At 38.2% G+C, this 16,529-nt stretch overlaps 1 protein-coding gene across 3 annotated transcripts in view; it reads left to right on the forward strand.

The window, feature by feature from the left end:
• Positions 1-16,529, forward strand: part of SECISBP2L (SECIS binding protein 2 like) — a 63,227-nt gene that overhangs the window by 41,438 nt on the left and 5,260 nt on the right. For all 3 annotated transcript variants that reach the window (XM_019797866.2, XM_011222824.3, XM_011222825.3), the window contains 3 exons: positions 4,727-4,947; positions 6,112-6,266; positions 9,739-9,958. In XM_019797866.2, coding sequence (XP_019653425.1) covers positions 4,727-4,947; positions 6,112-6,266; positions 9,739-9,958 — 596 coding nt within the window. The remainder of the gene's footprint in view (positions 1-4,726; positions 4,948-6,111; positions 6,267-9,738; positions 9,959-16,529) is intronic.

Below are 16,529 nucleotides of genomic sequence, written 5' to 3' on the forward strand. Positions count from 1 at the left end.
TCTTTGATTTCTTTGACCCATTGATTGTTTATTTTCATGTTGTTTGGCCTCCTCATGTTTGTGTTTTTTCCAATTTTTCCCCCTTGTAATTGATTTCTAGTTTCATCCCATTGTAGTTGAAAAGATGGTTGATATGATTTCTGTCTTCTTAAATGTATTGAGACTTGTTTTGTGGCGTAACCTGTGATCCACCCTGGAGAAGGTTCCATGCGCACTTGAAAGGAAAGTGTTTTCTGCTGTTTTGGATGGGGTGTTCTTTATATTTGTATTATGTCTATCTGGTCTGATCTGTTGTGTAAAGCCACTGTTTCCTTACTGATTTTCTCTTTGGATGATCTCTCTATTGATGTAGGTGGGGTGTTACGTTACTATCAGTTTCTACCTTTGTGTCTATAAATACTTGCTTTATATATTTAGGTGCTGTTATGTTGTATACATAGATATTTACAGTTATATCCTCTTGTTAGATTGATTCTTTTATCATTATTTAATGTCCTTCTTTGTCTCTTATACAGTCTTTGTTTTAAAGCCCATTTTGTCCGATATAACTATTCCTACCCCAGCTTTCTTTTCATTTCTGTGTGCATGGAATATCTTTTTCCATCTCTTCACTTCCAGTTTGTTTGTGTCTTAGGTCTGAATTGAGTCTTTTTTTTTTTTTCTTAGAGCATGAACAGCGGGTGTGTTGGGGGCGGGGGGAAGCAGAGGGAGAGAGAGACTCTTAAGCAAGCTCCATGCCCGGCACAGAGCCTGACACAGGGCTAGATCTCACTACCCTGAGATCGTGACCTCAGCTGAAATCAAGAGTTGGATGCTTAATCAACTGAGCCCCCAGGTGCCCCTGAATTGAGTCTGTGATAAGCAGCATATAGATGGGTCTTGCGTTTTTATCCATTCAATCACCCTGAGTCTTTGTTTGTAGTGTTTCTTCCATTTACACTTAAAGTAATTATCGGTAGGTATGTACTTACTGACATTTTTTTTTGTTTTCTGTTTTTGTAGTTTCTGTAGTTTTTTTTTTTTTTCTTGATCTTTTGCCTTGGGGTTTGATGACTTTCTTTAGTGTTACGTTTGGATTCCTTTCTCTTTATTTCCTGTATATCTGTTATAGGTTTTTGTTTGTTTATCACGAAGTTCATGTATAATATCCTACGTATGTAAGTTTTTGTAACTTGATGATTTCTTAGTTCAAACGCATTCTTAAAGCACTACATTTTTCCCCACCCTGCAGTGTTTTATGTTTTGACATCCTGCTTTACATCTTTACCTTTGTATCCCTGAACAAAATATTGTAGACATCATTGATTTTACTGTTTTTGTTTTTAACCTTCATACTAACTTTATAAGTGGTTGATCTATACTACCTTTGCAATATGTTTGCTTTTACCAATGAGATTTTTTTCTTTTATAACTTTCTTCTAGTTGTGGCTTTTTCTCTTCCACTTAAAGACACCCCTTTAACATTTCTTATAAGGCCAGTTTGGTGTTGATGAGGTCCTTTAACTTTTGTCTTTAAACTCTTCATCTCTTCAATTCTGAATGATGACCTTGCCAAGTAAATTTCTTGGTTGTAGGTTTTTTCCTTTCAGCACTTTGAGTGTATGGTGCCATTCTCTTCTGCCTGTGAAGTTTCTTTTGAAAGATCAGCTGATAATTTTGTTTATGTTCTCTTCTACCTAACTAGTTGCCTTTCTCTTGCTGCTTCTAAGATTATCTCTTTATCTTTAATTTTTGACATCTTAGTTATTACATGTCTTAATGTAGCCCTTTTTGGGTTAATCTTGTTTTTGGCTCTCTGTGCTCCTGGATCTGGATGTCTGTTTTCTTCCCCAGGTTAGGGAAGTGTTCTGCCATTATTTCCTCAAATAAGCTTTCTACTTTTTTCTCTCTTTTTTCCGCTTATGGGACCCCATAATGTAAATGTTAGTCTGCTTGATGTTGTCTCAGAGGTCTTTTAAACTGTCGTCATTTTTTAAAATTGCTTTGTCTCCTTGCTCTTCAACTTGGTGACTCTCACTACTCTGTCTTCCAGATCACTGGTCATTCTTCTTCATCATCGAATGTGCTTTGATTCCCTCTAGTGTATTATTTTATTTTCTGCTCTGATGGGTTCTTTTTGATAGTTTGTATCTGTTTGTTGAAGTTCTCACCCTGTTCAGCCATTCTGCTTGAATTCGGTGAACATCTTTATGACCATTACTTTGAACTCCTATTAGGTAGTTTGCTTATCTCCATTTCATTTCATTCTTTTCTCAGGTTTTGTCTTGTTCTTTCGTTTGAAATATATTTCTCTGTCTTCTCATTTTGCCTGACTCTCTCTGTTTTTATGTATTGGATAGAGTCTCAGAGTCTTGATGGAGTGACCTAATATAGAAGGCATCCTGTGGGGCCTTGAAGCATGGTCTCCCCTGGTCCCCAGAACTGGGCATTTCAGGGGTGTCTCCTGTGTGGACTACATGTGTCCTTCTGTTATGGCTGGGCTGTGACTGCTGGGTTCGTGGTGGTAGGTGGGTTTGGCCTCAGAGGCCATGCTGTAATTGTTGGGGGCATTTTAGTGGACGGGGCTGTAGCTGCTTTGGGAGGTGCCAGTCTGAGGCTCCCTGCTGCATGGCAGGGCAGTAGCTGCTTTGCAGGGGTGCCGATCCCCCTCAGGGTCACTTGCTGAGTGTGGTGGAATGGAAGTTATTTTAGAGGGGGCCCTTATACCTGGCCAAGTCTGGTGGACGGGGAACTGCTTTGGGAGACCATGGGATCTGGCTGAAACTACCTGCCAGGTGCAGTGGGGTGGGAACCACTTTCAGGGGATGTGTACGGAGGCCAGCATTGTTAGGTAGCGCGGGTCTGCGAGGGCATGCTGAGGCAGGGCAAGAGGTGTTAGCAAGGTAGAAGAAAAGTGTCAGAAATGGCTCGCACCAGTGCTTCTGTTCCAGGAAAATGTTCCCATAGATCCCTGCGCCTCCTGCACATGCCCTGAAGTTAGCAAATCTTCAGGGTGGCCCAGGCGCTTTTCAAAATGCTGCCTCTGTGCTGGGTCTCAGAGCCAGTGAGTTTGTGCCTGTGCCCTTTAAGAGTGGAATCTCAGTTTCCTTTAGCCCTCTAGCTCTCCTGGAGTTAAGCCCCATAGATTTTCAAAGCCAGTGGTTATGGGGCCTCATCTTCCTGATGCAGGTCCATAGGGTGGGCATGCTTGATACAGGGCTTGAACCCTTTGTTCCTTAGGAAGGATGCCTTCTGCTTTTGTGATGTCCCTTCTGTTTGGGAGTCACTGAGCAGGGGATGTGGGTCCTGATTAGAGCCCTTTTTTGCCTTTCCACTTGTCTGGTGTGGCTTTTTCTATCTTGAGTTGTGAAAGAGCTGTTTTTGCTATTTGTCAGAGAACTGTTCTGTAGGGTGTTGTAATTTTGGGGTGTGTGTGGAGGAGATGAGCTTGGACTCTTCCTGTTTTGCTATCTTGATCCTCCTATCCTGTTCCTTTTCTTTATACTGTTGTTTTTGAGCTAATTTATACTGTTGTTTTGAGCTAATTCTTTTTGTCTGGATTTGGGAAGTTAATTGTCAAATAATAGATGTGGAGCAAAGGAAACACTTGGGGAGTGAAATGTTACATATATATGAAATAAACAGCTTGAAAGAAAAACAGAATGAAGAAAACTGCATTTTTGATGTTCTGTTTTCTAAGTGCATTCTTTAATTCTACAAACTTTGATAATTTTTCTTCAGTCTGTATCTTCTCTTCTGAAGTAGTGTCACACTTATTTACTTGCTTAAACACTATTTATTTAAATATTTTTCATATAAAGAAAAAAATTTTCCAAAACAATTTTTTTTCCCACTAAAGAAGGGCAGACTTAGTATTTTCCTACTATATCATATAATTCAGAAGTGGAAATTTACTTGCCTGGTTAGTCTCAGATTAGAAATTACACCAATTCTCCCTGTTAAGTACCTGTTTATAGTAGAGGTGTGAAGGATGGGAACTTGAAAAACAGTATATAGGGAGTAAGTAAACTTGGATGACTTCCTTATCCCTGCAGTTAAGTACTGGAGTGGCTCCACTCACTGCCTCTGTGTTGCTTGCATTATAGCCATACATGATCTCACAGAGAGCCTCATTCAGTTGCTTTGCTTGCTATAAAGGCATGTTACTTTTACCTCAAGGCTTCTTTGATTTTGGCTTCAATTTAATTTTTGAGTTCATCCTCCACAGCCATAGATTTTCAGAGTTAGAGAAGCCGTTGAGGCCATCTTCACCTAACTCCTTATTTTTATGGTCGAGGAAGCCAATTCCCAGAGATTGCGACTTACCAGAGTGTGGAGGATGACTTGGTTGGTATGAGGGCATTCAGTTAGCTTTTGGGAAATTATATTTCTTTCCTACTAGAAGCATCATTGGTATTTACTTTATATCTTCTTACGAGAAACATTGTATCTCTTTTTATCAAGTAACAGGCTAACATTTGATTTATATCCTTAATAATTTAATAATTGGGAGTTTGGATAGTACTTATCTGAGGATAAATCCAACCTTTCCATAAAAGCCAATCTGTTGTAACTCAGGAAAACTCTTTCCTTTTTCTGATTCGCAGTAGGATGTAAGAAATTTTTTTAAAGAGTTGATTTTTCAGTGAAAACCTCTTACTGGATATTTTTTGTCCTCTAACATAATCTTATAATTATAGGAAGTAAATTAGGATGGATACTTACCTGTTTTGGGTTTCCTTTACAGGTATTGTAATCAGGTTCTTTGTAAAGAGATTGATGAATGTGTGACTCTTCTTCTTCAAGAGCTTGTCAGTTTTCAGGAACGCATCTACCAAAAAGATCCTGTGAGAGCAAAAGCAAGGAGACGGCTGGTTATGGGCCTAAGGGAGGTTACTAAACATATGAAGTTAAATAAGATCAAGTGTGTTATAATTTCTCCAAACTGTGAAAAAATCCAGTCGAAAGGTATGAACATTTTACTTTTGAAGTGTTTTGATATTTATTTAGTATAATTGTAGGATATACAATGATTTTTTTTTAAGCTTTTTATTTATTTATTCGACAGAGAGATAGCCAGCGAGAGAGGGCACACAAGCAGGGGGAATGGGAGAGGAAGAAGCAGGCTCATAGCGGAGGAGCCTGATGTGGGGCTCGATCCCATAACGCCGGGATCACGCCCTGAGCTGAAGGCAGACGCTTAACCGCTGTGCCACCCAGGCGCCCCTACAATGAATTTTAAAGTGAAAGCCATATGTCTTTCTTTGCAGAGTTTAGGTATAAAACATAATGTTGAACATGAAAGAAAGTGAAATCTTTCATTATCTCAAATTAAGTAATAAAATTGAGATCGGACTGTAAAGAAGTCCTAATCTATGAACACCAGTGCAGGATTTAATTTGGGCCAACCAAGTGTCGCCTCTGTTGTAATCAGAATGAGGACTTGTAAGAGTACATTCTTTTATTGCTGCAAATATATTTCTCCTTGAAAGATTTTTATATTACCTTTTTTTTAATGGTCCTTTTCTCTTAAATAGAATTAGGGAAAAGATAAAGTTGTCTGCTCTTGCTTATGGTGATTTGTTTCAGAAATGAGCAGTTCCATGCAGAGGCTCTTGTATCAACCTGCACACAGTACTTCTTACTGTGTCATGCACCCTGATTGGTCGGTTTTCATGGATGAGCCACTTTGGGTAATTGGAGAGGACAGATGCAGAGGTAACAGTAGTAGGGGCATATTCTCCACAGGGGAGAAATACCAATAAAAATAGTAATATATATCTGTCATATTGCCACTTGAGCTGAGAGAATAAAGACATCAGCCACTATTAACAATTTTAATTTCTTTTTTAATGAATGTCGTATTGAAATTTGACTCCCACTATACCAATCCCTATGGGGAGAGACAAAAACTGGCATTGAAGAATTTTAAAATTTATTGAGAAGAAAGAAAATATGTATGTATATCCATATATCATATAAATTTCAATAGGAAAATAAGTGGAATAGTGAAAGTGCCACAAGCATTCATAGAGTCCTTTGCTGCTGTGTTTTATGCTTTAGCTGTTGGATGCTAAAATACCTCCATTTATATAAGTAAATTAAGACCTCAGCATGTGTTGACTTTCTCAGGTGGCCTGGATGAGGCTCTCTATAATGTTATAGCCATGGCACGGGAACAAGAAATTCCTTTTGTGTTTGCCCTTGGAAGAAAAGCTCTAGGACGCTGTGTGAACAAGCTGGTTCCTGTTAGCGTAGTGGGAATCTTCAACTACTTTGGTGCTGAGGTAAGACTTAAGAGGATATACACTCCCTCTTGTCCTCACCACCGCCCCAGTACGTTTTCTGTTAACACATGTTAAAAAGTGTTCTTTTTAAGCATTTAAAGAAGTGAGATGACTTTCCGAAGAATGAGTGGAAAATTTTTGAATATTATATTTCCTTTTTTTAGTGCTAAAAACATTTACACAAGTTAATTCTACAACATTTTGGCTGTAAAGATTTTAGCTCCTGTTTTTCCCACAGTGCTTTTTTCTTCTGGTTCAATTTTGTAATATATGATAATTTATTTAACTGCTGGGTAAAGATATTCGATATTGTATGATATAAAATAATTTTCTCCAATATATATATATATTGGCTATATTTTTTGCTACTTGGAGTCAAGAGAGAAAAAGATCCTTTAATTAGAGAGGATTTTTTTCTTGAAAATGGAATTCATAACCAGATATCAAAATAATTCTGCACTCATGATACCTTTATCTTCCTCTTGTGGTCTGCTAATACAAAGCTTTGCCCATAGGAGCTGATGATAATAAGTAATAATAATAACAATAGGGTGGTAATTAATAGTTAGAATAAAAGCTATTTATCTCCATTAATGCTTAGTAACTGATAACGTTTTAAGACTCTTTTATGAAGTTGACTCTGAAGTATTTTGTAACACCATTCATGGACCATTTCCCCTCTTCCCAAGCATCCTATTTTTATTTATTTAAGTGTGTGTCCTTTCTTATGCAGTCACCATGTTTGCATACCCCCATTTCCCGTCCATTCAGTTTCTCTCCCATTACCCACGAAGTTACCTACCTACCTACTTCGTTAGTATATACTCAATATTTCTGCTCCCACAGTAGTCTATGCTTTTCTTGGTTATAGTTATCATACTGCCTTGCTGTAGATTGTGTTTCTTTCCCTTTAACTATGAATTCCTTGAGGGCAGGCCTCTTGTCTTTGTGTCCCTGACACCTTTCACATTACTTGAGCATGAGCGGGTGATAAATGTTTGTTCAGTAAATTATGTGGTATAGGTATACCCTGCTTGCTATGTTAAACTATATGTCAGAATTTGGGTGATAAGTACTTCTGTGAGAAAAAAGGGTCATATTTAAAGACACCTAATAAAAATATACTTCTTTGTTCACTGTTAATTTATGGAATAGGAGTAAGATTGAGGTCAGGAAAAGTGGACATGTTTGTTTTTCATTGTATTGACTTCTCATTGAATTATATATACTAGATTATTTGTATGGCTTTATAAAACGCTTGCCAGTTTTGTTTGTACATTGTTTTACTTGTCCTCTACTATTTTGAGGTAGGTAAGTTACTGTTTAAACCAAAATACATTCTTAAAATGGGGGTAAAGGAAATAGTGTTATATTATCACATGTACCCATTTGCAGTAATGTGGTAGTATACATAAGTTATTTTTACCATCTGCTAACACTAACCTTTGAATTAAGCTTTTTCTCCTTAACCTGACATTGAAGGTTTTTATTCCCTGATAGCTTTTCTCTTAAATTTTTTTCTCTTCTTTGTTTTTTTTTTTATTCCCAACTATTTCTGTGTTTTATTTATATTGTAAAATGAATGTTAATCTCAATATCACACATCCATATGCCTATTTTCTTTTTGTTGGCTTCACTTAAATGCAGTTTGTTAAACATTGTGAACAAATATTTAGGAAGTCTGTTACATGTAACACATAGGAGCTGTTTTTACCAGAATCCGTTATTCCTTCTTTTTAAAAATAAATAAATCTGAGTATGTTTTGAAACTACTAGTAGTTAGCATGCTTAAAATCATTGCAGTTGGCAACAACATTTATTGTACCTACTACTTTAAACAATTTAACTAAAGCTGGGTAAAGCATGCTACTTATGCCTTTTTCTTCTTTTTTTTTTTTTTTAAGATTTTTTTTTTATTTATTTGACAGAGATAGAGACAGCCAGTGAGAGAGGGAACACAAGCAGGGGGAGTGGGAGAGGAAGAAGCAGGCTCATAGCAGAAGAGCCTGATGTGGGGCTTGATCCCAGAACGCTGGGATCACGCCCTGAGCCGAAGGCAGACTGTTTTTTTTAAGTTTAATTTTCAGGGACATATTATTCCATAGCAATATGATACTTGCTGCCATGCTTTCATCCAGTTATGGTTTAAACTTAAATGACAGTGCCTTGGTAGGAGGAGAAAAATTGTACTGTACTTTTCCTCCCATTGTCTGAAAGCATAATTTAATACATAATATTAAACATATTCTTAGGAATGTTCAGGTCTGACATCTGACATTTTTTATTTAATGTTCGGGTGTGTTGCATTGTGATACTAAATCAAGACATTAAACGGAAGTAGAAGGTGGTTTAATTATAAGAATCATAAAAAGTTATTATTTGATTGTCTTTTCTAGTGGCTGTGGAAACTTCAGTTTTCTTTGGAGTTTTTTAGATGTCGTAATTGTTGAAGTTCAGCTTCAGTGCTATATGAATTTTGCCATTTTATTAACATGTGTACAGTCCATCACCCACCATTTTGCTGAAATTATTAATTACCATTCATGTTCATTATTGTTTCACTGATGGAGGAACTTCTGATTATTTAGCTCCATAGTCTACTTCAGGCTCTTTATTCTATTTTTGTAATTTGCATTTGTCCCAATATCTTTGGCTTGTCCTTCTTAATAAGTGTCATATTTTCATCATGAAGGTCTCAGCTAGCCATACCATCACTGACTTCTTTTGATCTTCTTCAAGCTCTTTGAATAAGCACACATCTAGGGAACTTTTAATTTTTGTGCGGACTGCTGTCTTCTTCTATAGCCTTTAGCATCACTCTGCATACACTCATTCCCTTGTATTCTAATCCATATAAGATTCTTCACTGCTCCCCAGACAGTCCTTGGACTTTCTTAAGTCTATACCTGTATTGTTTTGCATGTTTGGCTAAGAATGCAGGATCTCCACTCTTCAAAATTGTACCTATTTTTCAAGGCCTATATCAGAGGTAGTAGTACTTTGGAAATTCTTCATTGATGCTCAGCAGTTAGATTTGATGTTTCTTCCAAAAGCCAAAACATTTTGTACATCTCAAGGCATTTAAGGTAAGGTACCTTGAATCATTGGTGTCTCCTATCTTTCAGCCACATGGAAGTTTCCTTAAGAGCAGAATGGTGTTCCAGTGGTCTTTGTACTCACTGCAGTGCTAGGGACTAAACGGTGCAGTTGTTGAATTGATAAACTTTGCAAGAACTTTTAGTATATCACAGTTAATGACTAGTATTGAATCAAGAAATTTCCTCAGACTTGTGAGAATTACATAAACAGTATCTGTAAGTTACAGAGTATTTTATAAAGTTCTGCAATGTGCATACCATTTGGATTTTGTGCTCATTGAAAGTGTGTGATCCTGAAACAGTATAGAGATTTATTGTCAATTATAGGAATAAAAAGTATAACAAAAAATGGACTAATCAAAATCTCTTTTTAGGGCCTGTTTAATAAGTTAGTCGAGCTCACTGAGGAAGCCAGGAAAGCATATAAAGATATGGTTGCAGCAATGGAGCAAGAGCAGGCCGAGGAAGCCTTGAAGAACGTGAAAAAGGTGCCACACCACATGGGGCACTCTCGGAACCCCTCTGCGGCAAGCGCCATTTCTTTCTGCAGTGTCATTTCTGAACCCATTTCTGAAGTAAATGAAAAGGAATATGGTAAGTTGGTATATATGGTACATGATATGTATCAGATGATTTAAATATAGAAATCATTTAAGTGATTAGTTACCTTTTGTTTTTATCTCATTGATTATTCATATTTCGGTCGGAAGTTTGGTCTGAAAAATTGCATTAAGCATGTGCATTAAAAATCAGGAAACTATTTGGGGCTGAGACTTGCTATGAGACCCTGTAATTTAGTCACATTTCCAGAATCCCCAAAGGGATTTAAAAAGCAAAAGGTACCATACTTGTGACCTATAACTAAGTAAATTCTAGGAAATTTCGTTCTAATACTTTATATTGAATTGTTGAAGTTTTGATTTACTAAGTAAACAAAAGACCTGAGTATTATGGAACATAAACTTACAAAATCTAGACATATGACATTTAAGTTAAATTTGATGGTAGTCAAAAAGAAACAGACTAAAACCCAGCATTTGTGTGTGTTAAAGAACAAAAATTCACCTGAGTAAATTTAAAGATATAATTGGCTTTCTTAGGTGATTTATGCACTGGGCAACATCCCATCTAGCAAGTAGGGGGGAGCTCTGAGAAATTGCACAAAATGGAAGGCTTGTATAGGAAAGAGGGTGGGACAAGGAAATTATTAGCAAAAGAAGAGAAAGGATTGTTCCTGGCCAGGTCACCTTCCTTTAGGGGGCAGGCAAGGGGTCTTATAAGCGGATTGTCTCATCTTCCTGTTGGGGGTGGAAAGGGTCCCTGTGACAGATTACCTGATTGGCGCTGACCAGAGAACTCTTCAAACTTAATATTTCTGGGTGAGGTTGAAACCGCGATTAGGTTAGATCTTAAGCTCTTGTTTGGTGACTTGGCTTCAGTGATGCCGTTTTGGGCCTGTGGTTTTCTTTTTAACATCTGTAGTATTTAAAATAACATTATTTACTGCACTCTAAATCTTAGGAGTTTCCTTGCCTTTTTTCTACAATACTTTGAACTCTTTAAGTTCTCCACTTTTTATGATCTAGTTTCCGGTTCGTTTCCCCGATTTTTTTCTTTTTAAAAATAGGATAGCCACCTCCTTCAGCTTGGCTCCTGTTTCTTCCTCCTTCTTTTTTTTTTTTTAATCTATCTGGGAGTTTATTGAATAGTGTGTTGCCACCTAAAATTTAACATGAAAAAAAAAAGGGTCCTCATGTTTTCCTTTTTTTTCTCTCACACTCCCTTTCCTAGTCTCCCTGTCTGTGATTGTAATTAAGTGGAATGCTTTTGATAAAGCTCTAGGCCAGAGACAACGAACAAGTTACTGTGGGGCTTCAGGAAACTACAGATCAAGGATAAGTGTTATTGGGTTAGAGGCAGACGTGTTTCTTTGGCTGGAGTGCCACTAGTTGAAAATAAAGAAGATAAAGTTCCAGCTTTGTAAATGAGATCAGTTCTCTCTATATAATGATATGCAGCTCTGAAAAGCAAACTTCAAGGTAAATTCATAAAGCTGTGGGTTTGAGCAAATGACCATGATCTTTATTTGGGCACATGAAAAGAAAAGTTACGAAAACAACTTCTCAAAGACTTAGGAGATGTTTTCAAAAAGCACCAAAATTAAAGTGTTCAGAGATTGAAGCCTTAGCTTTTTCACACTCTGCGTGGGGGACTGAGAAATAATTGATTAATTTCTGGGCCTCGAATTTCTCTTTAGTGAAATTAGGAGGGTTCATCGAAGTCATCTGTAAGGTTCCACTCAAAGCTAAGATTCTATGAGCTGTTAAATAACAAAATTCAGCCAGGTGTCTTTGACGATCTAGTTAGCTTTATTAAATGATTCATGAATTGGGCAGCCGCCATCTAGCAAGTAGAGAGGCACTGAAGAATTTTACAAAGTGGAAGGTTTTTATAGCAGGTGGGGGAGGGCAAGAAAGTTATTAGGAAAAGAAAAAGATTGTTCCAGAGGAGACTGCTTGCTAGGGGAAAAAAGCAAGGGATCTTCTCATGCAGATTACCTCATCTTTCTTTGGAGGATGTCTGAGAGGACCCAGGCGACAGACTCATTGGTGCTGATGGAAAGAAAAATTTCCTGACTGACCCGTTAAGGCCACGTTTCTAGGGGAGATTGAAGCTGCAATTGGATTGGGAATTAAGCTCCAGTTTGGGAACTCAGTCTAAGTGACACCGTTTTGGGCCTGTGGTTTTCTTTTTCTTTCTTTTTTCTTTTTCCCCCCAATCTGGTGAAGCTAATGGTTGAATCCTAAGGAGGGATTTAGATGGACTCTGACCTGATGAGCTGATTTATGAGGACACCAACAAAATGAGTGGAAGGAATCACAAATAACATTGAGAAGAAAGCATGAAGTTATTCTTTCTGTATCGGATGCATTCAGCAACAAACATAAAACCACTGTGAAAACCACTGTGGCCTAAGAAATCAGGATATTTAATTATTTCATGATATCCTGAAAGTCCCCAGCTCTTTCCTTCTTTCTGTTCTTCCATTCGCAGTCTGTGGCTTTCTGTTTTTATGCTTATCATCTCCTGTCCATAAGTTAGCTGCCGTGGCTCTGGCATTAGTAGTCAAAAGCTGGAGGTTCACACAGTGAGTTCCTTTTATCATTGAAGGAAGCAGTTTTCAGAAGACTTCTTCTTTTGTTTCATTTGGCCAGAAATGATCTTGTGACCCCTTTTAGGTGCAAGGGGGTGGGCAAGGGAATATTTGGCAAAGGAGGAATGGGATAACCGTGATAGTCTAAGAACCATTTTAATTCATCCTCCTGGCCTAGGCTCAAGTTCATTCCAAGTTTGGGGGTTCTGTTATCCAGGAAGAAAATGGGGAATGACTGTTGGGTAGACAACAAATAGCATCTTCCATGTCATCCTGATGCAGGATGTCTAAAATGTTTTTTCCCCCATAGTTTAAAGAAAAAACAAAGCTGGGAAAAGAATGCTAATCATTGATAGAATAGAAAACCTCCTGTGATAGTTCGGTATTACTGTCTTTCATATACCGGTTGTTTTCTTTGCTTATATTTTCCTTCCACCTTTGCTGAGTCTTAGTTCTATCATCACTTGAAACAAATAGTTTTGAACATAAATCCCAACTAAGTTGTAAGTTCTTTGAGATGGGAACTTGGCACTTAATGGGCACTTGATACATAATAATATCTCACTGAATTCTTACTATGTGCTTGGCACTTCTCTAAGCATTTCAGGTTTATTAATACATTCAATTGTGTGAGCAACCCTATGAGATAAGAAATACTGTAACTGCAGGGGTGCCTGGGTGGCTCAGTTGGTTAAGCGCCCAACTCTTGATTTCAGCTCAGGTCATCATTTCAGGGTCCTGAGATCGAGCCATAGGGCAGGCTCAGTGCTCAATGGGGAGTCTGCTTGAGATTCTTTCTCTCCCTCTCCCCCTCCCACTCTCTCTTTCTTCTTCTCTCTAAAATAAATAAGTCTTCTTAAAAAATAAAAAAAAGAAATAGTGTACTGCATTTCATAGATGAGGAGGCTAAGATGAAGAAAGGTAAATAACTTGCCAGTGCCACACACCTAGTAAATCTGACTCTAGAATCTGCATTCTTAGCTGGTGTGATTGTGTTCCCTGTCTGTTGAATGAGTTTTTAATAGGCCAATGTAGTAGCTTTTCAGTAACCACTTAATGAGGGGGGGACAGCTTCACTGTGTAGTCCATCCATCCTGAATTTCCTGCTCATTGTCTGCCACTAGTTTCTTCTGTACTTTCTCGAACTCCTTTGCTTGTTCTGTCTGTAACTGAAGATGGACAGCTTCCCTGTGCGTACTGATAAAAGGAGACATACACATACCTCATCCTCTGACAAATCCTCTAGGGATTTGAAAGTTTAAAAGACAATTTCCCGGGGCGCCTGGGTGGCACAGCGGTTAAGCGTCTGCCTTCGGCTCAGGGCGTGATCCCAGCATTGTGGGATCGAGCCCCACATCAGGCTCTTCCGCTATGAGCCTGCTTCTTCCTCTCCCACTCCCCCTGCTTGTGTTCCCTCTCTCGCTGGCTCTCTCTATCTCTGTCGAATAAAATAAATAAATTAATTAATTAAATAAGTAAATAAAAGACAATTTCCCAAAGACCCTAAACAAAAGAGGAAAGCATAGAAGGGATTAATAAGCAAAGAAGAGCTCTGTTGAATAAGTTATGCTATAATAAACAATTCAGAAGCAGCGTAGGTTTGGATAGGTACCATTTCTAGGTTTGTTGAGATCTTTGGTTCTTCCTTTAATGTGCTTCCTGTTTCCTTCACCAGAGGTGGACTTCTAGAGGTTCTGTTCTGGATTTAGACTGTCCTCCTCCCCATCCTAATCAGATTTCTCCTGTCCCCTAGAGAAAGAAGGCCCTTCATACTCTTCTGTTTCTCCATGGTGTGTGCATGTGTTTGTGTGCTCAGTAACTGATGATCAAACTTCATCTATTACTTTAAAGTGGGAGCCTAGACCCTCCCTCCCCAGTAGATACATGACCTCGGTGGCTTTTTGATTATTGTGACAAGTCTCTTGATGTCTAATAGCAGAGTCCTTTGCCTCTGCTTTTAAAGTCATATCTCCCTTTCTTTCCCAAGGACCCCTGTGGGCTTTCAGCTCACCTACCCAAGTAGATGAAGGCCCAAGGTTGATTCTGGGGAGAGATGAGCCTGACCTAGTATCCTGACTGCCTTCCTCTTTCTGTTCCTTGGTTCATTGACAAGGGGGAGGTGGAACTTTTTCCAGGACCCCAAGTGAATTCTTATACTTTTGAAGGAGGATAAAAACTGTTGGAAGGAAATATAAATGTGCATCTAAATTTAAAAAAAAATGTATGCCCCTTTAAAGTTTTTTGGGGGGGCATAACTGAATCTATATGGTATTTTTCATTTAATAGGCTTTTTTGCCTTCAGCACTTACTCTGTGGCAACCATAGGGACACAGGAGGAGCAGGAATGAGGATAAGGAGGGAGGAAGGGGTGGCGCAGCAAACATAAAATAAGTGGTTTTGAACTATATATGCAGAAAGTGCTGTGGGAATTCAAGTTAGTGGAAAGTCAGGAAGGATTTCATAAGAAATTGACATTTAAGGATGATTTTCAAGGATGGGTGGGTGTCTGAAGGGTAAAGGAGGGAAACAGATCTTATATGGAAAGAACAGCTTACGCAAAGCAAGGAATTGTAAATAGAAAGTTATAACTTCTGGGAGCAGTGAGAATGCAGAGTGACCCCAAGCATAGAGTGCATGGGCAGGGGTTGTAACGAATGGGACGGGAAAGATAGGTGAGGGTTAGATCATGGAGGGCTTTGGCTATGCCAAGCTAAGGTGTTTGGATCTTGTCATAGGGTAATAGCCCGTTAGACAGTGATGTGCCCAATTCACAAAGCCAATGAGGAATATATATAGGTGTGTATAGCAAGGTAAAGGAGGCTCGGCTAAGACAGTAGTGACCAATTTAGGAGTTTTTGAGCTAGAAGTGACATACAAGTTCAGTGGAATAAAGTAAGGGGAGAATGATAGCATCAAGGATTACTATAAGTTTTCTTCTGCTTTGAGACTACGAAAACGATAACGTTATTAACTAAGAATGAAAATATAGGAGGAGTAGATTTTTTTTTCATGAGGGGGAGGAGACTGGAAACAACTTACTTCAAACTTGAAGTAACTGCAGGAAAGAAGGGTTTTTTTCCAAACCATGTGTCCTGACTTCAAGTGCCCACAGTATGGTTTTTATCAGTGAATAGTTGATAGGTGACATTCAAGTTGATAGATTAATATGAGTAGACGTGCTTTCACGCTACAGCTTGGTCATCATACTTTAAAACTGCAGATAGCAGCTATAATGTAAATAGAAGGGGGTGTTATTTTTTTTTTAAAGGCAAAAATAAATGGGACTACATCAAACTAAAAAACTTCTGCACAGCAGAGGGAATCAACAAAATGAAAAGGCAGCCTACTGAATGGGAGAAAATATTTGCAAATTATCTGATAAGGGGTTAATATCCAAAATAGATAAAGAACTCATACAACTGAATAGCAAAAAACCAACAATCCAATTACAAAGTGAGCAGAGGATCCAAATACTTTTTCCAAAGAAGACACATAGATGGCCAATATAAAAAGATGTTCAACATTATTAATCATCAGGGAAATGCAAATTGAAACTACAAGAAGATACACCACCTGACACCTGTTAAAATGTCTGTTCTCAAAAAGACAAAAAACAATAAATGTTAGCAAGGATGTAGAGAAAATGAAATCCTTATACACTGTGACAGTGTAAATTCATGCAGCCACTACAGAAAACAGTGTGGAGGTTCCTCAAAAAATTAAAAATAGAAATACCGTATGATCCAGCAATCCATCTTCTGGGTATATACCCAAAGGAAGTGAAATTATTATCTCAAAGAGATACCTGTACTCCCATGTTCATTTCTTCATCATTCACAGCAGCCAAGTTACGGAAACAATCTAAGTGTCCATCAAATGGATGAATGGGTAAAGAAGACAGTGTGTGTGTGTGTGTGTGTGTGTGTGTGTGTGTGTGTGTGTGTGTGTGTGTGTTGCCAGAGTCTTGGGGAGTGGGCGAAGTGGGTGAAGGGTGTCAAAAGGTAGAGACTT

This window comes from Ailuropoda melanoleuca, chromosome 5 (genome assembly GCF_002007445.2).
Source record: "Ailuropoda melanoleuca isolate Jingjing chromosome 5, ASM200744v2, whole genome shotgun sequence".
Classification (NCBI taxonomy): Eukaryota; Metazoa; Chordata; class Mammalia; order Carnivora; family Ursidae; genus Ailuropoda; species Ailuropoda melanoleuca.